This window comes from Silurus aristotelis (assembly GCF_946808225.1).
Source record: "Silurus aristotelis genome assembly, chromosome: 14".
NCBI lineage: Eukaryota > Metazoa > Chordata > Actinopteri > Siluriformes > Siluridae > Silurus > Silurus aristotelis.
In genome coordinates this window covers 3,240,652-3,266,003 of record NC_139587.1, presented here as the reverse complement: position 1 = coordinate 3,266,003, position 25,352 = coordinate 3,240,652, and the positions used below count along the sequence as shown (strand labels likewise).

General features: G+C 37.3%; 1 protein-coding gene across 3 annotated transcripts in view; it reads right to left on the bottom strand.

Annotated features, from left to right (window-relative positions):
- col23a1a (collagen type XXIII alpha 1 chain a) overlaps positions 1-25,352 on the bottom strand; it is a 126,151-nt gene that overhangs the window by 3,375 nt on the left and 97,424 nt on the right. For 2 of the 3 annotated variants that reach the window (XM_083560609.1, XM_083560608.1), the window contains exons 6-31: positions 19,527-19,553; positions 18,366-18,392; positions 16,974-17,000; positions 15,294-15,320; positions 13,939-14,010; positions 12,876-12,992; positions 9,418-9,444; positions 9,202-9,228; positions 8,822-8,875; positions 8,064-8,126; positions 7,863-7,907; positions 7,444-7,521; positions 6,832-6,855; positions 5,244-5,306; positions 5,038-5,082; positions 4,639-4,719; positions 4,469-4,522; positions 4,315-4,380; positions 3,353-3,379; positions 2,417-2,476; positions 2,245-2,316; positions 2,120-2,146; positions 1,934-1,987; positions 1,747-1,833; positions 1,457-1,525; positions 359-397 (exon numbers count right to left, since the gene is read on the bottom strand). In XM_083560609.1, the coding sequence (XP_083416735.1) occupies positions 359-397; positions 1,457-1,525; positions 1,747-1,833; positions 1,934-1,987; positions 2,120-2,146; positions 2,245-2,316; positions 2,417-2,476; positions 3,353-3,379; positions 4,315-4,380; positions 4,469-4,522; positions 4,639-4,719; positions 5,038-5,082; positions 5,244-5,306; positions 6,832-6,855; positions 7,444-7,521; positions 7,863-7,907; positions 8,064-8,126; positions 8,822-8,875; positions 9,202-9,228; positions 9,418-9,444; positions 12,876-12,992; positions 13,939-14,010; positions 15,294-15,320; positions 16,974-17,000; positions 18,366-18,392; positions 19,527-19,553 (1,359 nt within the window). Of the gene's footprint in view, positions 1-358; positions 398-1,456; positions 1,526-1,746; positions 1,834-1,933; positions 1,988-2,119; positions 2,147-2,244; positions 2,317-2,416; positions 2,477-3,352; positions 3,380-4,314; positions 4,381-4,468; positions 4,523-4,638; positions 4,720-5,037; positions 5,083-5,243; positions 5,307-6,831; positions 6,856-7,443; positions 7,522-7,862; positions 7,908-8,063; positions 8,127-8,821; positions 8,876-9,201; positions 9,229-9,417; positions 9,445-12,875; positions 12,993-13,938; positions 14,011-14,226; positions 14,275-15,293; positions 15,321-16,973; positions 17,001-18,365; positions 18,393-19,526; positions 19,554-25,352 lie in introns of all 3 variants that reach the window. The other variant, XM_083560610.1, reaches the window with a different exon arrangement.

The following is a 25,352-nucleotide window of genomic DNA, read 5'->3' as shown; positions in this document are numbered from 1 at the left end:
ATCTTCAACTAGTGAGGAACATCTTTGCTTAATTTTCCAAAAAGCACGGCAAAGTGTTTCAGCTGAACGTTTGGAGAAACTGTGAGTGTGTAAAGCTGTTTTTCATGCTAAGGGAGGATTTTTCAATAAAAATAACGTTTCTGTACATTTATATATTTCTCTGGTGAAAGGAAATCTTAATACCGGTACATTACCGAGTGTTTTGTGCATAGAAACAAAAAGGAAAATGCAAGTGTCTCTGAAAAATCATAAAAGACTCAGTGTTTCCACACTATTCATACTGTAAACAGCCAATCAGATTGCAGCCTGCATGATTCTGACACACACACCATTCAGAATTTTGACCTTGTGTACTGACCTTGTGCCAGCAGCCTGGGATTGGAAGTCCATCTGAACCCTGATGATGACAAACACACAGCTCAATAAATATTACAGTAAATATCTTGAAGGAAACCCATGCAGGTTAATATCACACACAACCAAATGCAACCATAGGCGTGTACGTATATACAAAAGATGGGTTTCAATCATAATTAAGGAAAAAGGAAACGAGAGGAAATGCAGTGAAGGTGAAATAGAAGAGAGTAGATTTGGAGTAAATGCTGCCAGATGTGATGCATTTATCAGGTTCTTTATAGCTCGGAGTACTGCGAGGAACCTGGGGAACATCCTAGATTGATTTTATAATAAAAAATTCCTTGTATTGCCAAAAGTTTATAATTTCCTCCACTCTTCTGGAAGATGGTCCACTAGATTTTGTGGCGATTTGTGCTAATTCGGACACAAGAGTCATAGTAAACTCAGGAACTGATGTAGGTGAAGTGAGGAGGCCTGTGGTGCAGTCAAAGTTCACATTCATCCCAAAGGTGTTCATTAGGGTTGGAGCTCTATAGCTTGAGATCGTCCATTCCAACTCATGTAAAGCGTATGTTTTTGGAATTTGCTTTGTGCACAGGGGAGCATGGAACAGGTTCGGATCTCCTAGTTAAACTGAAGGGGAAATTTCATGCTACTGCATCCAAAGGTATCCTGTACATTTGTGTGCCTTCAGCTTCGTGAGAACAGTTTGAGAAAGAACCACATATGGCTGGGAAAGTCAGGTGTCCCAAGACTTTTCTCCATATAGTGTATATATCCTGTGCAAATTTTATTACTATACTTTTGATTAATAAAAAAAAAAAAAAAAAAAGAAAAAAGTAAAATTTAGTGCTTCTGCATCTAAAGGCATTCTGTGAAACAGTTTGCGGGAAGAACCACGTATGGCTGGAAAAAGCGACTGTCCAAATACTTATGTCCGCATCGGACTTATGACTGCATCAGTTATGCGTGATAATTGGGGTGAGTGTTGCATCTCGCCTCTGGCCCTATTAATACGTGTGTTTTTATGTGACATTAAACGTGAAACGCTGGTTTCTGCATGCTCAAGGGAAACACACTCCAGACAGTGGTACAGTACCAGCCGGCAGGGAGCTCCGACGTCGACCTGCCCGCTTTCCCCTGCCTGACCTTTACATCCTGCAGAACCCTGTCAGCAAACACACACACACACACACACACACACACACACACACACACACACACACACACACACACACACACACACACACACACATACCCAAGATAAAGAGCAGAATAGAAAGTATAGAGCAGCAGGGAACAGCAGAAGGAAAAGTGTGTATGAAGAAGCTACACATTAAATCCTGATACACTCCCAGGTTGTTAAGAGGAAGCGAGCTCGTCACGCACCACAGGACAGGGCTGATCTAACCCGGGCGGCCCCTGCTCTCCTTTCTGCCCCTTCAGCCCTCTCTTCCCTACAGAACCACGATCGCCCTGAAACAGGAAACAAACGATCACAAACAAGAAACACTTTCCTGATTATTTGCACAGAACACAAACTTTCGCACTTGACTGTAAGTGAGTCACAGTTTACCTTTTCTCCTTTAGGCCCCGTGTCTCCTTTATCCCCTGTAAGCCCAGGAAATCCCTGAACACATTGCACACACACACACACACACACACACACACACACACACATACACACACATACACACGAGAGTCAGACATTTACAGTCCAGGAGTTTCAGAGTGAGTCAGATCCCTGTTATCAGACACTTACGTCTAATCCAGGTTCTCCTTGTTTCCCCTGTAAGGACACAGATCACATCATCAATCAGTATCTCTGTATCAATTTTCCAAACATCTGATATCTCTGATTTCAATCATTTTTTAAACAGATCGTACTTTTTCTCCTTTGGATCCCGGGAGGCCGACCAACCCTGTCTGACCCATGGGTCCCTGTGGGCCCAGAGTTCCCTGAAAAACATTAGGATTTGCTGTGATATTTCTTGACACGTTTATTGAAAATTTTTTTTGATCCGCGTTGAGATTTTTGTGCGATAAGACGTGTTCTCACCGGGTTTCCTGGAACACCACTGTCTCCTTTCTCTCCTTTTATACTCTCTCCTAGATCACCCTGAAAGACCAATCAATTATCAATCATCAGTAGTCATTAAATTAACCATTCATTCATTTATTCATTCACCTAACCTTAAATGAAAGTATGTAGACACCTGACTATAGCATTTATATTTAGATTTATAGCATTTAGCAGACGCCCTTATTCGGAATTACACCTGAGCAGTTTGGGGGTTAAGGGCCTTGCTCAAGGGCCCAGCAGTCACAGCTTTGGATGTGAACTTGAGAACTTCTGATCCAAAGTCTAGTGTTTTAACCACTGAGCTACCACCTTCCCCATAAGAATAGAATGTGCTGCTTTATGAACATCCCTTATCATTATTTAATCAGCATTTAATGTTATAACACTACATTCAGACACAAATTTATTATTCACAAATTCAGCTACTGATGTAGGTGAGGAAGCCTGGGATGATGTTGGCCTTCCAATTCATGTTCAATAGGGTCGAGGTCAGAGTTCTACAGCAGAAGATCTTTTACTCCAACCCATGTAAAGCATATTTCCATGAGGCTGGTTTGGTGCACGGTCATGCTGGAAGAGGTTTGGGTTTCCTAGATCACGTGAAGGAAAAATTTCATGCTTCATCCAAAGACATCTTCAAGTTTGTGGTAACAATTTAGGAGAAGAACCACATATGGCTGGAAAAGTCGAGTGTCCTAATACTTTTGTCCATATAGTATTAACGGTCTTAATCCCCTCACCTCACCCCACCCTTCTTCTTTCTTTCCAACACATGAACAACAAGTTTTCTTTTTAATATAAAGGATATTTACAAAAGGTCACAATTAACACTTATTTTAAGTGATTCTAATATGATTATGGTGTTAAACTATTTAGTTTTTACAGAGAAATAAATCATAGTATGAATCTTACCTTCGGACCAGGAACACCAGGATGACCCTGAGAAAAAATCACATTCCCGATTAAACATTTTATTTATAAAAACAATAACATCTACATTGTAATCAATACAATACAGGCAATAAGTATGTTTCAGATGAAATACATGCACCTTAGTCCTATCGAACTGCATGTTTTTCAAGCGGCATGGCAAAGTATTTAATTATTAAAGTAACTTAATTATAGTATATTATAATATATTATTATATATTATATTATTATATATTTTTTACTTCCCGTGGGCTCACCACCTGCAGGAGGGACCGTAAGGGATGGTGCTGTGAGGATTGGGCAGCAGTCGAAGGCGGGGGCCTGCTTAGACTGCTGCCCCGCGACCCGAATTACGGATAAGCGGGAGAAAATGAACGAATGAATGAATATATTTTGTAGATATTTTAATTTATTAATTTTTAGCTGAATTTGTCATATTCTATTGTAAATGAGTAAATTCTGTATGTCTACTGTATCGCACATATAAAATTACAAGGTCTATTTTAAATCGTTTTATTTAAAAAAAAATGTTGTGCAGTGTTATAAACTATCTAATAAAATAATACATAGTGTATAATATAATTTATAATAGTTTACGATATAAAAATTAAAACATAATCGAATTTTAAGCTCATTTTGGAATTAAAATGTTTGACATTATGAAATCTGGTATTTACATTATAAGAAATATTGTACTATTAGACAATAAAATCACTAAAACCCCCAAAAATTGCTCTATTATAATAATCATAATGTATTTTTTAAACATAAAAAACAGCAGTATTCCTTTAAAGAATCTCTTTTACATTTAAATCTAGTCTCAAATTTTTATAATGATTTTTTATTATTATTATTATTATTATTATTATTATTATTATTATTATTATTACATCATAAATTTACTGCCATCATAAAGAAAGACCGAGAAAGTCACTTTAACTGACCATAAATCCCGGCGGTCCTCGTGGTCCTGGAGGTCCGGGTGGTCCTGGCTGAGAAATCATCTGAACCTGGAGGTAAAACAAGCAGGATTTTGAACACATCTAATAGAATCTATAATACTAACGAAAACAACTTCCAATAAACTTCTCCACTCACCAGGTTGTCCTCCAGTCTGCTGTCTCCTTTCTCTCCTTTCTGTCCATCGATTCCCTACCACACACACACACACACACACACACACACACACACACACACACACACACACACACAGTTATAATAAGGTGATATGAACAAAATCATAACACAATGCAAAGGAAGTTACATACAGCAGGACCAGAGAGTCCCATCTCTCCCTTCTCTCCTCTCTCTCCACGGGTTCCAGGTTCTCCAGCATCTCCTTTCGCCCCCTGAACACAACCAGCGGTGATTAGTTAATACTTTTTAACAATTAGTTCACACAAATATCTTCCTGATCATATCAGTTCCTTACGAGGCAGATTTCTGGTCTTTTCTTTACTGCAACACAAATCCGAATAAACAAATTTTGTCCTAAATTGTAAATATCTAAAAGCAATGATCAAACCACATTCCATAACCAACACTGTCGTTTGTATAGTAACATTAATGTACAAACATTAATTTCTAGAAGAAGTTTAAAATGTAACTATAAATGGACAAAAAGTATGTGTATGATTTGAATGGTATGATTCTGTAGAAGTGCTCACCTTCTCTCCGTCCACTCCAGCTATACCAGGTAAACCCAGCTCTCCCTGTTTTAATACACACACACACACACACACACACACACACACACACACACACACACACACACACACACACGATACATGATATAGCCACACAGCTAACACACACTTTATCACTGCACCTGTACATTACTGGATCACTAAATGATCAAATACACTTCACTCACCTTTGTCCCGTCGTTTCCTGGTGGTCCTTGAGGTCCAGGAGGTCCAGGAGGACCCGGAGGTCCCTGTGTCAAAAAGACGACTAAAGTTAACAAATGTTTTGTCATTTGTAGTCATTTTATAAAGGTCCTACATTCCAGTGTAGAAACAGATGAAACCCCCTGAAGAGTCTATATAGAACCCTAAATTAGGAGGAGACCTCTATATACACCGATCAAGCATAACCTTATAGCCACTGATCAGACATAACATTATGACCACCTGCTTAATATTGTGTTGGTCCCCCTTTTGCTGCCAAAACAATCCCGACCCATCGAGCATCAACAGCATGAACTTCTTCAGCAGTTTGAGCTACAGGGGCTCGTCTGTTGGATCAGACCACAAGGACCAGCCTTCGCTCCACACGTGCATCAATGATCCTCGTCCCCCACGACACTGTCGCCGGTTCACCACTGTTCCTTCCTTGGAGCACTTTTGATAGATACTGACCACTGCAGACCAGGAACATCCCACAAGAGCTGCAGTTTTGGAGATGCTCTGACCCAGACGTCGAGACGTCACAATTTGTCAAACTCGCTCAAATCCTTAAGCTTGGCCATTTTTCCTGCTTCTAACATCAACTTTGAGGACGAAATATTCACTTGCTGCCTAATAAATAAATCCACCCACTAACATGTGCCATGATGAAGATTAAATCAGAGTTATTCACTTCACTGAACCATTCAAGAACCATTTCCCAAGAGATTATCGAGTACCAAGATAGATAAAGTTATAAACAATTAAAAATAATTATTAATAATTGCATAAAACACACACACACACACACACACACACACACACACACACATGCACTTCTTATTGGAAAATGGTTCTTCACGGGTTCTTTAACTCTAAATGGTGACAAGCATAAAGCTTCTTTCTTTCTAATTACTGAGGTGTTAAAGCAATAAAACACTTCAGAAAGAAGTCTTGCTTTTTACAGTGTAAAAATTCCATATAAACAATTTTCCTGTGGTTCGACTTCCCCAGCATCACCCTGACTACTCGAATGCTGATTAGTTTTTATCTAATAAGACTACACCTGGATAAGAATAGCTATTAAACATTACATATGATAGATATTATATCGCTAATAAACACGAGGCACCACAGTAAAGGTGCTTTTTACTTGTTATATTACAACAGAGTGAAATTGTTTTCTTGCAAAATCCCAGCATGTTAGTAAGCCAGAGCGCAGAGTCAATCAAGATACAGCACCCCTGGAGCACAGAGGGTTAGGGGCCTCGCTCAAGGGCCCAAGAGTGGCATCTTGCCGATACCAGGACTTGAACCCCCAACCTTCTGATCAGTAACCCACATAACCGCTTAACCACATACGTATCTACATTTCCTCCAACACTCACTGTATACACATTGCATTGATTCACTCAGTTTCCCGTCCATCATACGCAGTTAAGGTTTTACGGTCGTGCATGCGAGTCACACAATCACAAACACCTCAATCCCCTTCCCCCTAAAGTTGATTAGAGAAGAAACACATTAAAGGTTGAGAAAACCCCATCAAGAAACCCATGCATTCACGAGGATTACCGAAACACTGATGGTGTGGATCGCCTGCCGGGGGAAACAGCAACATTGAAGCTTTTAACATTTTCCACCAATTTAAGAATTTCATACATATTCTCTAAAGCAGTCCTAAAAAATTTTTTGATTTCTATTTAATGTGGACAAAAGTATCAGGACACCAGAATCTTCTATCCATATTCGGTTCTTCTCAAAAATGTTACCACAAAATTAGAGGCACACAATTGTACAGGAATGGAATTAGAAATGTTCCCTTCGGTTCCAGCTGGTCCATTAAGATATGCTTTACATGGGTTGGAGTGGAAGATCTCATGATCTCAGATCTCCAACACTATCAAATACCTTTGGGATTAATTGGAACACTGACTGAACCCCGAGGGCTCCTCACCTCACCTACATCAGCACCTGACTTGACTGAATGACTCTCACACAAGCACACTCCAAAATCTGGTGGAACATCTACCCAGAAGAGTGGAGCTTATTATAACAGCAAATGAGGACTAAAAACAATACAAATCGCATGATCAGGTGTCCAGAACTGTTTGTCCATACAGCGTAATGTTATCGTCTGTTACAAATCTGCATAAAATGTTCTGTATTTCATTCATCATGTCGTACCTGAAAAGCGTCTAGCAGTTTGTCGTTGAAGGCAATGACGTCGCTTGAGCCTGATGCACCTTTCTCTCCTGTGAGACCCTAATCATCGAACATCACACATAACACGATTCAGTATAATAAAACCTCACTAATAATGATATGTTGGAATTACGTGACTTTTATATACAACAAATAATTACACGATAAATCCAACGATGTGAAATTTCCGAATCAGATTGGAGATCAAATTGATAATAATTGCCAGGCGAATGAACCCTTTAGTAGCTTTTACTATGACAAAATATTTGAGTCTAAGTTTAGTCAGGAAAGTGTCGGTTTTTGTATGTAGAGTATCATGACTCTGTGTTCAGATGCTGGTGAACAAGGTGACAGATGATGGGTTTGAAATTTGGCCAAAAAATCTGTTTTTTGTCGCTCACCATTTCCCCTTGAGGTCCTGTTTCTCCGACTTCTCCTTTATCTCCCTGAAAGAAAAAACGCAGCGCATGAGACATAATTAAATGTTCTGGATCAGAAAAAAGAAATCTCAGCTTCTACATGAAGGTGATTAAAGAGGATAAAAGACATGAGCTTAAGGGATGTTGTGCTGAAGGAGTGGGGAAATCTTTGTGCACGCTTACTTTAAGGCCAGGGAGTCCGTCCATGCCTCGGTCACCTTTGGTTCCGGGTTCACCACGTTCTCCCTGGGAAAGAAAGTGAGATTTTACTATACAAAAGCTCACTTGAAGTATGTTGTCAGGATTAAAGGTACCAAATTTTGTTTTCTTTGTTGCTCGGGTCAAGAAAACATCTTCACCATATGGGCAAAAGTTTGTGACCATAAGATTTGTATGTGCCTTTAGAAGATCCCATTCCACATTGTGTCCCCATTTGCTGTTGTAAAAACCTCCACTCTTCTGGAAAGGTGTTCAAGATTGAGGAATGTGTTTATGGAGATTTGTGCTCATTCAGAGATAAGAGTGTTAGTAAAGTCAGGTAGTGATGTAGGTAAGGTGAGGAGGCCTGGGGTGGTGTCAGCATCCACATTCATCCCAAAGATGTTCAATAGGGTTGTGGGTCATAGCTCTATAGCAGGAGATCTTCCATTCCAAACCATGTAAACCATATCTTCATAGAAATGGCTTTGTGTACAGAGGCATTGTCATGTTGGCACAGATTTGGGTCTCCTAGTTTAAGTAAAGGGAAAATTTCATGCTACTGCATTTAAAGACATCCTATACAATATAGACCTGAAAAAGTCAGGTGTCCCAATACTTTTGTTGATTATTGTGTAGGTTCTCATAGAAGTGATGTGCATGTGATCAATCACTTTATGTCCTGCTGGATAACTGCTCCGTCATGCTTTTATTAAGGAATGAATAAGTATAATTCAACTAACCTTCGACCCCGGGGGTCCCTGTAGGCCAGGAATGCCAGGTTGACCATCTTCACCCTGAGGGAAGACAAACGTCGATGCTTAGAGCTAATCTGCACAAAGAGCCTTGATATTTATATTCTCAACACAATTAACACACAAACAACTCAACATGATACTCGAATTTACTACATAGAGGGAAATAAATGTAGGAGTGAATGAAATAGTTAGGGTCAAGAAACACACACACACACACACACACACACACACACACACACACACACACACACTCACACACACACACACACACACACACACACACACACACACACACACACACACACACATACACACACACACTTGATCTCTAAACCTAAAAAGAGCAGGATCATCAGGAGTCTTACCGGATCACCTGCTAACCCTCTCGGGCCCTGTGAAAGAGAAAGAGATTGAGAGGAAGAAGTAGAGAAGGAGAGAGAGAGAGAGAGAGAGAGAGAGAGAGAGAGAGAGAGAGAGAGAGAGAGAGAGGGGGGGGGGGGGGGGGGGGGGGGAGAAGGGATTTTTTGATAGCTGAAGATAAGTACATACTTAATATAATACACAAAGGACAGATAACCAACCTGATGTCCATTGTTCCCAGGGGAACCCTAAAAACAATAAAAGAAATAATAAGAGAGAGTGAGAGAGAGAGAGTGAGAGAGAGAGAGAGAGAGAGAGAGAGAGAGAGAGAGAGAGAGAGAGAGAGAGAGAGAGAGAGAGAGAGAGATTAATGAAGCTGATTGGAAATTGATGAAGCTAGTTTACGTAGCAATGTACAGAAGATACTTAAGTATCCAGAATGAAGAGACAACGAGTTCTATAAAGTATAAAAGGAGGTAAATTAATATACATTTTTACAGGGAATCAGCGTAACCGAAGAGGTGTTCATTTGGGCCGGGGCTCCACACATCATGCAACGCAGGATCAGTGAGCGTTAAGAAGCTCTTCATCTTGAAGAGCATTATATCATATATATGTACATATCATAATTACCAATATTCATATATGTGCTATTAATATATTAATATATTCATTCTTATATATTGATAAGCAGGTACAAAATGATTGGGATTCCAGAAACTTCGGTATGATTATATGCTAATAACAAAAATACAAAAAAATCCAACACATCATGTTTAAATCTAAATACACATTTTTGCAGCAAAAAAACGTGTCTCTTTGGCATTACATTCCATGTTTCCAATAAGACGTGCTTCTCTGAAAGAAACCAGTGCGTGTTAAAATTGAAATTAATAAACAAATGTTGATGCTATTGTGCTGTAATTTCAACAGAGCATTACGTGAACACTAGGGGGCGACCTAACAAAGCCGTTCTCCATGTCCACCAAAACATCTGCGTGCAAGATGGATGGACAGAGGGCAAAGAGTCGCTTTCTCAATACACTTTACTCCTTCATCTATTTATTTGTCTATCTGTTCTGAGAACCAGCTGACGGGTTTGTAAATCTTTGTATTTCGCTCCTCGTCCGTGAAAAACCACGACGCATATTTGTCCATGTGGAGTCCAGGATCTCACTTTCCCTTTGACCATGTTAAATAGGAGTTGTAAAGAATTTACACAACATATAAAATGTATTGTTTCTGGAGGCTTATACGAGAAAAGCGTATTAGTTTTTTTATAACAAAACATCAGAAGATGTATAACGTTCATGCTTTCAACCTATCACATTAAAACAACGAGTTAAAATCCGAGCACAAGTGTGGCAGCTGCCATAATCATAAAGAAAATTTAAATTATGACGATTTATAGATTTTATAGTGCATGGCCATATTCTTATAGAAATATGAATGATCAAAGTTGCTTGTTTTTATGAATGCTGCCAGCACGTGAACCTTTTCATCAGACGCAGATGTCCATCGTTTCTTTATGGGGTTGTGAGCCAACGAAACTGCTGGTCTGAGCGCAATAAAGACTAAAGATAACCGCAAAATATTTTTACAGCAGTGCGTTCTTCTTCTGTCTTCATGTGCAGGAGTAAGTCTTTATACATTCAGCCAAAAAACTGTAACAAAGCTTTACCCAGTGCAGATCAATACAAATTTTCATCTATTATCATTCTATTCATAAATCAGTCCCTATATGTTTATCCCGAATGAGCGAGCCAGTAGGGATGGTGGTGAGGGAAAAAAAACTCCCTGAGATGGTATGAGGAAGAAACCTTAAGAGCAGGGGTCCACAAACTTTTTTTTTGTGAAGACCTCATCATTTTTCCTTTCTTTAATGTAACAGAAAATGTGCCAGTCACAGAAAACAGTGATTACCAGTATAATTTTATGATGATTATGCTAGATTAGTTTATTAATTTGTTATGCACAGTCTTGAGCAATGCTTTTCAAGAGATATTTAGCCTTTTAAAAGAGTCTTCTAAAAAAGAGCCTTCTAAACACTTACTTACGTATATGCATATTCTTGGTTAATGATTCTAACAAATAATCATGTTAACTAGGGGTTGACCGATTAATCAACCGGTAGATTTTTTTATATAATAATAATAAAATAAAAAACAGTACTTAATCATGAAAATGTGCTAAAGAAAATAACTATGCATATATTTATCAATACAAATAATTCTATAATGAAATTACAAATAATAAATATAATATATCACTCTCCGTGCAACTCGCAGTCTAGTGTGTAAAAACAAACAGCATGTGGCATCAGTGATCGCCTCTAGAGGCCGCTCTCGTAATGACAGCGGAACAGGAGGCGGAAAAACTATCAGTTTGGATTTTTGCGGATAGGCGATAGTTTTAGCAATTAACTATCTGTGCCTCGACCTCTATTTATAACTAATAGAAATTTTTGTTGGAAAACGAACCTTTATTATAAAAAAATTAAAAAAAACAACAATAAAAAAAAACAGATATAATGTGAGTAAAACATATATTTAAAATGTAATTTTCAACCTTTGGCTGCCCTTTGCTTTCTGAAAAGATGTGTGAACACCAAGTACAAAAACCATGAAACCACAGATGGCATTAATTTGCCATGTAGCAACCCTAACATATGAGATAAAGATAAAAAAAAAAACCCACAACAAATGGCAATGTTTCCTTACTCCATTTTCTTTACTAGTAAGAGTTACCAATCAAAGCAGGCAAATGACACTCTAATGGCATTTGTCTGCTTTGATCATTTGTGAACTGAAGCTCTTGTGCTGTATCAGCATGATTGTATAGATTGTGCTCACACCATACAATCATGAACTGAAGCTCTTGAGCTGCATCTGTATGTTCACTTTGGATATCAGAATGAAGAAGAAAGTGTGTCTCTGTGACTTCCAGAACATTATGGATATTATTTCCAGATGGTTTGGTTTGAGTATTTCCATAAACTGAGTAGTACCATAAACTGCTCTCTGATCTCCTGCTGGGAATTTTTTTTTACACACAACAGTCTCTAGAGATGACACAGAATGGTGCAAAAACCAAAAAACATCCTGTGAGTAGAGGATCTACAGGCTGAAACACCTTGCTGATGTGAGAGATCAGAAGAGATTTACCAGACTCGTCTAAGCAGACAGGAAGTCAAGAGTAACCTGAACAATCAATCTTTACAAAAACACCATACATTAAGGTAGATGTGCAACAACAGTAGAAGATCACATAAAGTGATTTTGGGTGAATCCGTACCTTTTTTTAGTGTCAGATTACGGTTCTTAGCTGACAGGAGTGAAATTCAGAATTCTTGTACCACTTTAACCTTAAACCTTGGACATTTTGCAGGTTACTATAGACTGTAGTTACTGTTACTGTAAACAACAAAGCATTTTGATCCACAGAACTGTCATTTGCATAATGTTTTTTGTTTTAAGCACCATTTTGTGTAAACTCTAGAGTCTGATCCTGAGAAATCAGCACTTACTGAAATACTTAAAACCAACCTATCTGGTACCAACATTCATGCCATGATTAAAATCATAGAGATCGCAATTTTAAAGTACATTACAAATAAAAATGTTCAAGTACATTAACTAAAATCAAACAATTTGCCCCAAACACAATTAAAATATCTCACTTGTTCTCCAGGAGGGCCCCGGGGTCCATCCTTTCCTGTGTTTCCAGGAGGACCTCTTGGCCCAGGGGGGCCAGGTGGACCTGGAGGACCTGGTGGACCGGCCTGGCCTTGGTCACCCTGGGGATAAAAATTTGTGGATAACATGAGCTTTGAAATAGTCTTTAAATCTCTCCCTTTGGATAAGATGCTAAAATATATAATAAAATACATAATATACATTTACATCAATCTGGGAATTTGCAGTTGTAAGAGTTACACACAACAGGCCTCATTTATCTTTTTCAAAGTTATAAACAAACAAACAAAAAAACAGAATAGTTCCATGTCACATTTTATTTCGTTCTCGTTTGTGCGCTTAATCAGTCAATCAGACTAGTGAAGTGTAATCAGAGCACAAACACACTCCACAAAATTCTCCACAAAACTCACAATTGAGCAGGTGAAGGTTAAGAGCTTTGCTCAAGAGCCCAACATTGACACCTGAAGTACTAATGTAAGGTTGCTCGCCAAACATGGCTACATTTTCCAATAAAGCAGCTCAGCAAATGTGGCGAATCAGCTGCCATAAACACACACACACTTACTCTTGGCTGGTGTTATTTGTCTTAAAAAAGTAGAACTTTTTTATTGCTTTGTTCCAGATCATTAAAATTAATTGACTGTGTGCCAAAACGTTTTTTATTAAATTCGAGTTTGAAAGTCATCAACTATTTTACGATCTAAATCCAACCAACTTAACATTAGGTTAATGTTGGTGAGACCCCTATGAGTAAATTTACAATAATGATACAAATGTTTTCTCAGGCAAACTTGTTTTTCAAAAACATGACATTTCTAGATAAAAAAAAGCTCCATCACATGTGTTACAAATGAATCTGTTTGTTTGTCTCCTTTCATACCTGAGGCCCAGTGTGTGAACACATTTCTATTTATCGCTGCTATAAGCTGGAAAAAAGATTGTGAGTGCATTCACTAAAGCCATGCTTGTAATTAATGTTAGATCGAAAGAACAGCGCAGTTTTGAATCAGTAAGCAAGCAGAGCATGCCTTCCACTCCCGCTACCTTCAGCATACGTCTCTGGAAAGTGGGCTGGTCGGCAGAGATGAAGCTGTGATCATAGCGAGGAAAAACCATCTGAACAGCCAGGACCATATTTAACCGATAGAAAGGTGGAGGAAGAAGAGAAAAGAAGAGCAGCAAAATCAGCTACAGAATAGTCTGCGTTTTAAAGAGCGAGTGTAAAGTTGTAACAGAAGGCCTGAGGAACGATGGGTGAGGTAAAGATGATGGGAATCAGGTGGATCTCTAAGACAGAGTTAAGGAGAGCACGTGTATGCTCAAGGGACAAACCTTGATGGGAATCTGATTACTGTACAGGCCTGCATGATTGGCCTGACCCTGGAGCAGAGACACGACGGATATCATCACAGTTACTAATACAGTACAAGCCTGTGTACGATTTTATTTACCTCTTCATGAATTTGCATAAAATTGTAATCATCTTGAACATATAGACTAAAAGATATATGAAAATCAGCTGTGTGGTCAGGAACTGCTTGCTGGCAGTGGCAATGCAATAGCTTCACCTAGGTAGTGGATTATTAGGGTAATTCCTCAAAAACAATACAGCTAACTACTGTATATGCTAAAGCAATTGATAAATTTATTTCACATTTATGAACTCAAAACAGGGAGGAAGGGGGAGGAGCTTACAAAACACTTTTTATCTGTGCAAATTTTATTGAAAGCAATAGTCAATAGCACTTTCAATGTATTATTTTTGTTCTGTGTAAAAAATTACTCCACAGTGATTGAATTATATGACCCTAATACATTTCTACCACTTTTACACCTCAGGGAAAGCTGAGATTTTAATCACAAGAAATGAACACTTTGTGCTAATTTGTAATATTATGCATGTTTTAGTAAGTCAGAAGAAGTCAACATCATATATTTTATTATATGCACATTGAATTACACACCTTAAACATTCTTACAGCCTAATGTAATGTGAGATTTCCTGGTGTTGGTTTTGTCCACTATTTTGTCAGAATGACAATTTTATTTCTTTATTTGGTTTAATAGTCATTAGTAAAGTAAATCTTTATCATAAATATATGTATTATATATAATTATTAACAGTAAATCTTTCTTAAACATATAAAAATACACACCCATTATATACACACATTATATACACACACATATATATATATATATATATATATATATATATATATATATATATATATATATATATATATATATATATATATATATATATATATATATATATATAATAAAAATTTGATGATGATTATTATTATTAGGATATTTTAAAAAATAATGTTAAAAATGGATATTGTGTAATATAGTATTAGGTCCTAATGAGATAGATCTGAACACTAAGACCTTACCCGTGGCCCAATCTCTCCTTGATCACCCTATAAAAGAAAAAAAAAATTGAATGATTATCATCACTTCCATGTTCTTGCATCCTTGATAATACAGAAACATGGAGATAAAAGAAGGAGGTTTGTGCCATAGAGCCTGAAAGACACTGATTAAGACCAAGCTCCTGTGGCTTTCCAGAGATAATCAACAAGAATATTCCAAGCTTGTTTTTTTGTTTATTGTCTTCTTTTTTTTTTTTTTGTAATGTGGTCCAACATCCGGTGTTCTTGTGTCCGTGTGCACGCACAGCAGCACAGAGGAAGTGTGTCGCTTGCTGTTAGACAATTTGGAAAAACATGTGGTTGCTGTGAAGCACGAGAGACAATTACCTTTCCGCACGACAGTGTAAAACGTGAGGCCAGGTTTAGGATTGTGGCCTGATCTGTATAGCGAATGCTCACAGAAACGTTCAGGAGAATATCTCTAGGTACTAATAAGTTACATAAAAGACACTCTAACAACGTCTGCTTCACAATATTTCTGGAGTGTTCCTTATGCAGTGTGTATATAAAGTTTGGAAACACCTAGTCTTTCATCGCTTCAGGTACTAACAGTAGGTTTTGGATGTAATGCATGTAGCTACATCACGTTACGTCATCATATATATATATATATATGTAGGTTGAATGGTAAAAGAAATTCAAAACCAATATGGCTACCATTATTCAACACCATGTAATTCTGTCTGGATTGTGGCTAACTGGAACAAACTTAATCATATAATAAAGAATTGATTCAAAACATATATCCGCACTCTGTAAGTGTCAGAGAGCAAACAGTCGTATGGAGGGTTATCTATCGTGGAACGGCCTGCACATTAATCCTATTGAACTTCTCTGGAATTAACTGAATCGCGGGAAAGAAATACCCAACTAGTGCAGAGTGTGTGTAAAAAAAAGTGTTTTTTTTTAAAACAAATACATAAATATATACTGTATTTTTTTGGTGAAAGTAAATCAAAATCAAATCTAATTTTATTTGTCACATAAACATTCAGACAGAGTACGACATGTAATGAAATGCTTGGGACTGTCCAAAGAAATATAAAAAAAATAAACAAATAAAAATATTAAGTATAATAAGTATAAAAAAAAAACTATGAAGTAAGAAAATCGGCATACAAAATGTGTGTGTGTGTGTATATATATATATATATATATATATATATATATATATATATATATATATATATATATATATATATATATATATATATATATATATATATACTAATATCACTTATACTAATATAATATTATTAATTATTCATATAAATTAAAACTCAAATTATTACAATTATAAATATTATTTATATATATATATATATATATATATATATATATATATATATATATATATATATATATATCCATACCGTTACCTAGTTTGTTGCATAGAAATAAAAGGAATATGCATGTCTCTGAAAAACTTGGTGTTTCCATACTTTTGACAGTGAATATACATTATGAACATTATATATAAGGACTAATAACCATGTTATAGCAGTGCTGAAGGAATTCATTGATCAGTACAGAACTTTCTTAAAACCAAAATGTCCTACAGCCGTTTGGAACCATTTAGAAATTACAATGCAAAACTGAAACTGATCGGAGACGATGAGAATAAGTTCTGTGCTCACTTACCTTATCTCCCTTTGGTCCAGCTGGCCCCTGAGGACAGAAAAGGAGGAGAACATATGAGAGGATCTTGTATATATTATTATTTTATAATGCATTGAGTCAGAATCAGGACAAGAGTCGGAATTATAATTAGAGTAAAAATCAGAAGAATCTTGAATGAGCATGTAAATGAGAATGAGGGACAGAGTAAGAAAACGTATTTGCACAGGAATAAAAACCAGAATAAGAAATAGAATTAACATTAGAATTACTATTAGAGCCAGAATTGGAATAACATAAAGAACCAGAGTTACAGAGTCCGAATCAGCTTAGGAATACAAGTAAGAACGAGAAGAAGAATCAGAATGAGAACAATGAATTGGCATCGGAATCAAATCAGAATCCCAACCAAAATTCGGAATAAAAATCAGAAATTCATCCAGAGTCAGATGTACATGTATGTGTTTTTTGTTTAATGCCTCAGATATTTATGCTCAGACTTTTAAATCGCATTGTAGCAGTAGATTGTGTAATGTAGCAGCCTCTCAGCTCCAGGGTCCACAGTTTAATTCTGATCTCAAGCTACGTTGTGTGTTCAGATCCACATTTGTCTCATTTCTATGTGGGTTTTCTCTCCGTTGTTTTGAGGGTGAAGGCCACAGGAGCCAATTCTGGTGAGGAGGGTTAGTGCGTAAGTGAAATCCTGTGGATTGTTCTCTGATAATCATTATGCACGAGTTCCCTAATGGTTTCGACATTTTCGGAGTTTGATCTCATCGTAAGTCTTCCTGATCTCTTGTGGTCTTCCAGTGACGTGAAGACGACGATCATGAAGCTACACATGAGCAGAAGATGAGCTTGATGGACTTCCTGCAGTCAGGCGATTATCAGACTATGATGCAATTCCAAACCTACAGCCAACATCACAGCCGATTTTTCTTTCTACAAAACCCAACACGTTGAAATCTCTTCCAATTAAGCAAGAGATTAATAGTGTTTAAAGGAGCAGAAGTGGTTTATATTGTTTTACATTTATATTATATTCTCTCATCAGAATTTAGGGTCAAGACAAGACTTTCTTTTTTTACTGTGTAATCCATTATTTCAGGTTGTGGTTAAATGGATGAAAAGAAGGATTTTACAGACTTACTATACACCTGATAAATAGGTGGGAAAGACAGACATGTTGTGTAGACAGACGTCTTCATAAGAGGATAAAAACCACAGTGGCTCATTTACGCAGTATGGCGTAACAGCTACCAGATGAGTGTAGAGACAAAATACTGTAAATTCACCTTCTAACTTCCCGCTGGGTTTGACACAGGTCAAAATAAATTCAGCAATGGCATGCAATTATGTACAACTCACATCTCACAAAGGGGAAAGGCAAAAATAAATAACACAAAAAAAACGTACCTGACTTCCTTTTTGCCCAGGAGGACCCTTTGGAGAAATATAAGATAACAGATAAAGAAGAAGAAAAGCAAATGTCGAGAATAAAATGCATTATTGCATTAATGTATTCTGTAGTTTAAACAAAATGATTGGAAAACCTGACCTTCCCAGTCATATCTGGTCCTTCACCCAACTCTTATCACAAATTTGGGGGCATACAATTGTATAAAATGGATGCTTAAATTAGGAGACCCAAAGCCAGCTCCGTGTAGATACATGGGTTGGAGTGGAAGATCTCTAGCTTTAGAACTCCAACCCTATTGAACACCTTTGGAATGAATGTAAACACTGACTGCACCTCAGGTCTCCTCATCTCACCCACATCAGTACCTGACTTGTGGCTGAATGAGCACAAATGTCCACATAAATCTAGAGGAACATCTTTCCAGAGTGGAGGTTTTAATAAAAACATATAATCACATAAATCTTATAGTCAGGTGTCCACAAACTTTTGTGCATACAGTGTATCATATTGGAAAATTTTTTTCTCTTTTTTATTTAATTTCAATTAACGAAACAATATCTAGGCTGCTTCCCGGGGGCTCACCACCTGCAGGAGGGACTGTAAGGGACGGTGCTATGAGGATTGGGCAGCAGTCGGAGGCGGGGGCCTGCTTAGACTGCTGCCCCCGCGACCCGAATTACGCATAAGCGGAAGAAAATGAATGAATGAATGAATATCTAGGCTGATGTTTGCTTTGCTAGCAGGTTAGCTATAACTAGTGAGTATTACAATACAATGAGTACACAGAGATTTAACATTTGACTTTTAAAACATATATTTGTTTACCTGGGTGCTATTCGGAGGGTACCTGGCTAGAAATAAGTGTTTTATTTGCTTTAACCACAAGTTTGGAAAGGTGGGGTGAAAAACTAGTATTCAGTTAGCATGCTTAGCAGGATTTCTGTCAAGGTTTTGCAGAATCAAGTTTTTAAATTTTCTTAAAGGTGCAATAAATGAGACAAAGACGAACCAAAGTCTTCTCCATAATTAAATTCAGCATCTGCTGTAATTTTGTCAAACATAAAATATAACCCCTGCGAAATCCTTCTCATTTAGAGACACTTCTACACCCTCGTACACAAGCATGCTGTCACTTAAAGCTAAACACAGATACTCACGGGTTTACCGTCCAAGCCGAGGGGCCCCTGTGTGCAGACAAGGCAGAAGAAGAGAAACGAGCGGTTAGACACTGCAGCTTCGCTAAAAGATAGGGCAATAAAGAACAAAGTGCAGATACAGCTGTAGGAGAAGATGCAGAATGATAAATCACAGATGCGATAGGAGATAAAGTACAGAAAAGGAGAGAGCGAGAGAGCAAGGTCGCAGTGTAAGCACGGCATGATATCACTTCTTAATTTTATAGGCACTTTTTTAGACAAATGGCACCTCTTTGGGGAGTAACAGGTGTGTCACTCGGTACCTTCTTCCAGAAAGAGGAATAAAATCAGGGTTCAGGTTTTATGCGATTTTTCTATTATTAAGCTGAACATTAGCAGGTGTGAAACATAAAAACAATTAAGGACCAATTTACTTTATTTACATTTATAGCATTCGGCAGACGCCTTTATCCAGAACAAATTAAATTTATTTAATTGATAAATGAGCAGCTATGGGGTTAAGGGCCTTGGTCAGGGGCCCAGGAGTGGCAGCTTGGTGTGGCTGGGATTTGAACTCATGCTGTTCTGATCCAAAGTCCAATGCCTTAACCACTAAGCTATCACCTTGAATTTCATATGGCGTTAGAACTTTATTTTGAATCAAGGAGGAGACATGTGATGGCTAAAATCTGTGCTAGATAAAAGAATAGTGTGCATTGGGAAGTATGTTCTCGCTGATTATAGGCATCATTTACATCATCACCTGAGCTTCATCACCAGCTCTTGACTTGATTAATCTCAGTTCACACGAAATGAAAATCATTTGTTACCTTACTTCTGTTCTTTTGGCTAAATATTTCGTCTTTCTAAACCTTTGTCTTTGTTGCTGTTCTCAGTGCCAGCAAATAAACATCACACCCCAAAACAAACTAATTACAGTCCTCCAGTTGAGGATAGAGTAAGGAGTTTTGAAGTAACCCAACCGAGTATATCTTTTGTCCTAGAGTTTCAGTCCTGCGGATACCATGGCTATCTATGGCTTAGAAGTCCAGGAAAGCTTGATGAACAGTCCTCTATCAGTGGAAGGAGCATTATTTATCTCCTGTCAATCACTGTGACACTAGAAAGTCATGCAGAACAGGGCACCCCAAAGTTCAACACATGTGGGCAGCATAATGTAGGGCTGTAGGTTACCACTGTCAAAGGCAAGTCTAAGAGCAGGACTAGCTTTGATCGAGTCATGACTAAATGTTGGAGAGTCAAGGGCAAGGCAAGATCAAGTCCAAAATGAAAGCAAGATCAAATGTTAAATGAGTCCAGGCCCAGTGAAGATCAAGTCTAAATCAAAGTAAGAACCAGTAAGTTCAAAATGAGACCAAAACATCTAATCTGTTTTAAAGCCAGGACTTTACTTCAAATATTTTGCTTCAATTATATCAAAAAGTTTCAAGACTAGCTCTGTTTACAAGACTTTATATACGTACGTTTACACACTATCACTTTCGAAATATATATTCCCCTTGAACAGCAATATGGTGTTCCCAGCGTTCCTACCACTTCTGGAATGTGTCCTGGAAATCTTCTTTTCAAAGCATGTCAAACACCTTCTGTGATTCGCACTGGATCTCCGAAATGGTGTCAAAACTACGACCTTTAAGTACAGTAGTTACTACTAATTTCAGCATCACCGTATGTAAACGTATGTCATGTCAAAAGCCTCTGTGGCAGATTTGCCCAGTTTCACACGGAATTTCACGTTTGCTCTTTGTTCTATCTCGCTTTCCATGATGAAATCGCAGACGTGGTAAAGCACGTGGTCAGAATAGCACCAGTTACACTGTTAGTCTCAAAACTTTTTAAAACCACCTCGTATTGTTCCAATACTTTTTTGTCAAATTTTTTGAATTTAAAAAGTATTTTTACAAAGTCTCAGTCAAAATCAAGACCATACTATATGAAACCAAACCACTAGACCAATCCAAATCCAAATTCCAGTAAAGTCCGACTCAAGTTAAAGGTCTATTTATCTTAGGTCTATTTATCACTCCCAGGCTCCAATCCACTTTCACACACTTTCACACTTCAACCATACATACAAAATTCCACATCCCTTAGAATAAAACGAATATATATATATATCTCTGCATCCATCTAACTCCCTTGGACAGGATCCCTCTGGAGAAGTACTTTAAAAGCTTTAAAAAGGAAGATTGTGAAGTGTCTGAAGAAACCTATCAGAGGTGTCCTTTGACCCGTAAGACCTGTAAATAGTTTATTTATATTCCATGGTCAGTTTTTAGTCCCTTGAAGCATGGCCTGTAGGAAACCAAGAACGGAAGTGAGAAAAGTGATACACCAGAATGACACCATAAACCCCATTTCATGAGTCAACTAATTAGATGTGGGGTAAAAAGTAGTATTGGTCCAAAATTGTGGTAAAGAAAAGCTATAAAGCTGTTGTTATTATTACATACAAGAGAGGAAGAAAGAAAAATCATACTTGCCATACAGTTGCACAATATGATTCTTTTGGCTTTATTCAAACGAAACCCAAAGTCCCCCCAAAAATGTCTACAGATCAGGAGTAGATTGGGAAGATGGAGTGGTTTGGTCTTGAATGTGGATGTGCAAATGTGGCTCAAGCATGTTTGTTTCGGTGTCAGGTCCATCTGGGAACATTTAAGTCGCCTGATTTCCCTGGTGGCTTTTCATGATGAGCATGCTTAGTGTTCACACTGGGGTCACGCCAGTTTTTCCCAAACATAGACAAATGAATCTGAAGCTCAGAATTGCAGATTGATTTATGATGCGTGACACAACGTGACCTGCTAAGGTAAGCTAAACAGGTGTGTATACTTATATGTGCTACTGGTGCAACAGTGTTAGTTTGACACTTATTTTTATACACTGATTCAGCAAAGCTTAAAAATATAACTAGATTATTTTTTTTTTTTTTACTATTTAGAAAAATTCAACTGGGCATATTTTAAACCAGACGTTTCATGCCCATAAGTCCTAGTGGGGCAGGAGGACATTAAACAACACCACAGCTTGAAGGCAAACTAAGTTAAGAGCCTACAAACATGCCAAGAACATGCAAAGTATACTATAAGATACCTAAAATACCTCAAAATCTGTTTTTTAAAAAGAGAAAAGATCTAAACAATAACAACAAAACAGAACTCAGTTGATCAAACTGAACATTTCGGACATAAAACTCTTCTGTAAAAAAATTTCCCTCATCAATTTTTTTTTTATTTCAGGCCACATTTTATTTTTACCAGACAGAATGTATAAGCACATGTTACAAAGGTGAAGATATAATGAAGCTAGCTAGAGGGGATTATATTTGCTTTAGACAACTTGCTTTCAAGTGTATTTTTTATAAGAAATTCAGCTTAAAGAGGAAATACAGAGCAGAGATGGTGGATTTTGCATTATCAAATATCGAATGTTTACAAATCCAAGATTTTAAAACCAAAAATCTGAAAAAACTGTAGCCTTTGTCTACTATATATTTTTAGCAATATTACCAGTTTCCCAATCCCAGTGGTGGAGGTCCAGTGGTTTCCAGTGATTTAGAGTGAAATTCAGCTAGATAACTAATGATTATCTATCCAAAACAGCAAGTCAGAAGCATACAAAAAAAAAAAAAAAAAAAAAAAAAAAACGTGAAACTGTAAAAATATTTAAAATCTGCTTTACACCCCTAAAACAAGTTTCTCCAATGACATACAGTGATACCAATCAGAATCCAGTGGTGGAGATTTACGAAGTAAATGTAATTCTTTGCTTCACTTAATTTGCTTTTTGGTGTATCTGTACTTTACTGAAGTCCATTTTGAGAGAATTTAACTTCACTACATTTCAAAGTCAAATATCTGACTTTTTACTCAACTGCATTTCCTGAAATCAGTCGTTCCTTTTAATTTATGAAGACAAAAACGTAACTTGTCAAACACGCAGCGATCCACCAATCAGGTTCGAGTGTGCGCTCTGTTTTAAACTTGTTTTGATTGCCGCTTGATGGTTTCTACTGATCACCAAAGTACAGTTCAGCATCAGCTCAACAGCAAGCAGAGCATTTAGAGAGGAATAAATGATGAAGAAACTCCAGACTCGAACTCATAACTACACACGTGGATTGCGTGATTTTTTTGAAGTAGTTGGGCTCATGATCATTTGAATAGAAATCAATCAGTGTTTGACTCATTATTATCATTCAATTGATAGATCAGTGTGAGTCACATTCGAGTCTTTTCACATCAAATTAATTAATTAATTATGCAAAGAGTCTTGTTTAAAAATTATAAAAGGAACATTATAGTTATAATAAATCATAGTACTTTGGATACTTAAGTAAATCTGAAGGCAAAAACTTTTGTACTTTTACTTTTATTTCTAATGTTTGAAAAAAAAAATTAACAAATGGAGTCATGACAAACTGCAAATCCAGCAACAAAGTATAGCTTTGTTCTTTTATACTGTATGACAGTCATGGGATACAATTATTTTGAACATTCCTGATTTCCACAGATATGACCCTGTCTACATCCCAGACCTTATTACCACAGAAAAAATTTCAGAAAAATAAATCTCTACTGTCAAAAAAAACTCATTGGTTTCCCACACATGGTCAAAAGGAAGTATTAGTCTGACAACAAACCAGGGATCAAATTACTAAAAGACCTTATGAGGCAAGTTAAGAAAGAAGAATAATTGCTCTTCTTTCCTCTGTCCTTTGGTGACCCTAAAATCTTGTCTTCTCCGTCGTAGATTACAAATTCAGTCCGGGGGACGGGTTTGAGACTCGAATAATACCAGCTGAAACTGGTCTCTGTGAAGGTTTTGGAAGCACAGGATTGGAAAACCGATTACGCCGAGCGCACGACCCTGCCTCCAGCATGTACTTCCACTCAGCCTCGCAAGTTCTAATCTTTTAATCTACCCTGCAGACAATAAAATGCTGATAGCCAGCAACTAACACAGATATTATTGACATCATGTCATCTGGAAATTGGGGATAAAGGTCTGGATCTCAAGGTCAGCATAAATCGACCAATCAAGCTCAAGTGTGTATTTCTTTCCGGTCAACCATAATATTAGGGTTGCTAGGAGTTTGTGGTAGTCTTAGGGTGTATTTCAATTTGATTTGTATAGTGATTTTAACAAACAACATTGCCACAAAACACAGCTTTACAGAAAAATATAAATTCAGGAGATACAATATGAACATATCATGATGATATAACGAGTCATAGGTGATGGTGGTAAGTGAAAATTCCCTGTGAAAGAACATGAGGAATCAAAGTGATCTGCACGATTAAATATACAGGTAGTAAAATAGTGATCGGTATGGGGTCGAATATTGTGATTTATTAACAATTTAACAAATTATGTACATTATTTAGCAAAACAGAGCAATTAGCATTACCGTAATGTATAAACTTTGCATAATGTAGGGCTTTGAAACACCAAAATCGCAGAAAAAAACAGTATGCGCTCTCACACTGAGACAAATGAACTCTGTGGAAGGCTGGCAAGATTAAGGCATCTAACACGGTGGGAGATGCATGGACCCTGGTGGAGTCCCAATGTATCATACGGAAATAACAATATTTAAAAAGCTAAATTTGTATCGCTATCGTTCATCGTAGATCGCAAAACTCCAGGACTACCTGTAATCTCTTTTTATAACTGTGTACTTTACTATACCAAAGGTGTAATTGTGTAACCAAGGATTTCCTGATTCTGTTTGTGACAATTGCAGCCCAAAGTCATTATCATTGGTTCTAAGTGGTACCATCCACAGTAATCTCATGTATCTTTAGGCTGTCCATGTGGAGC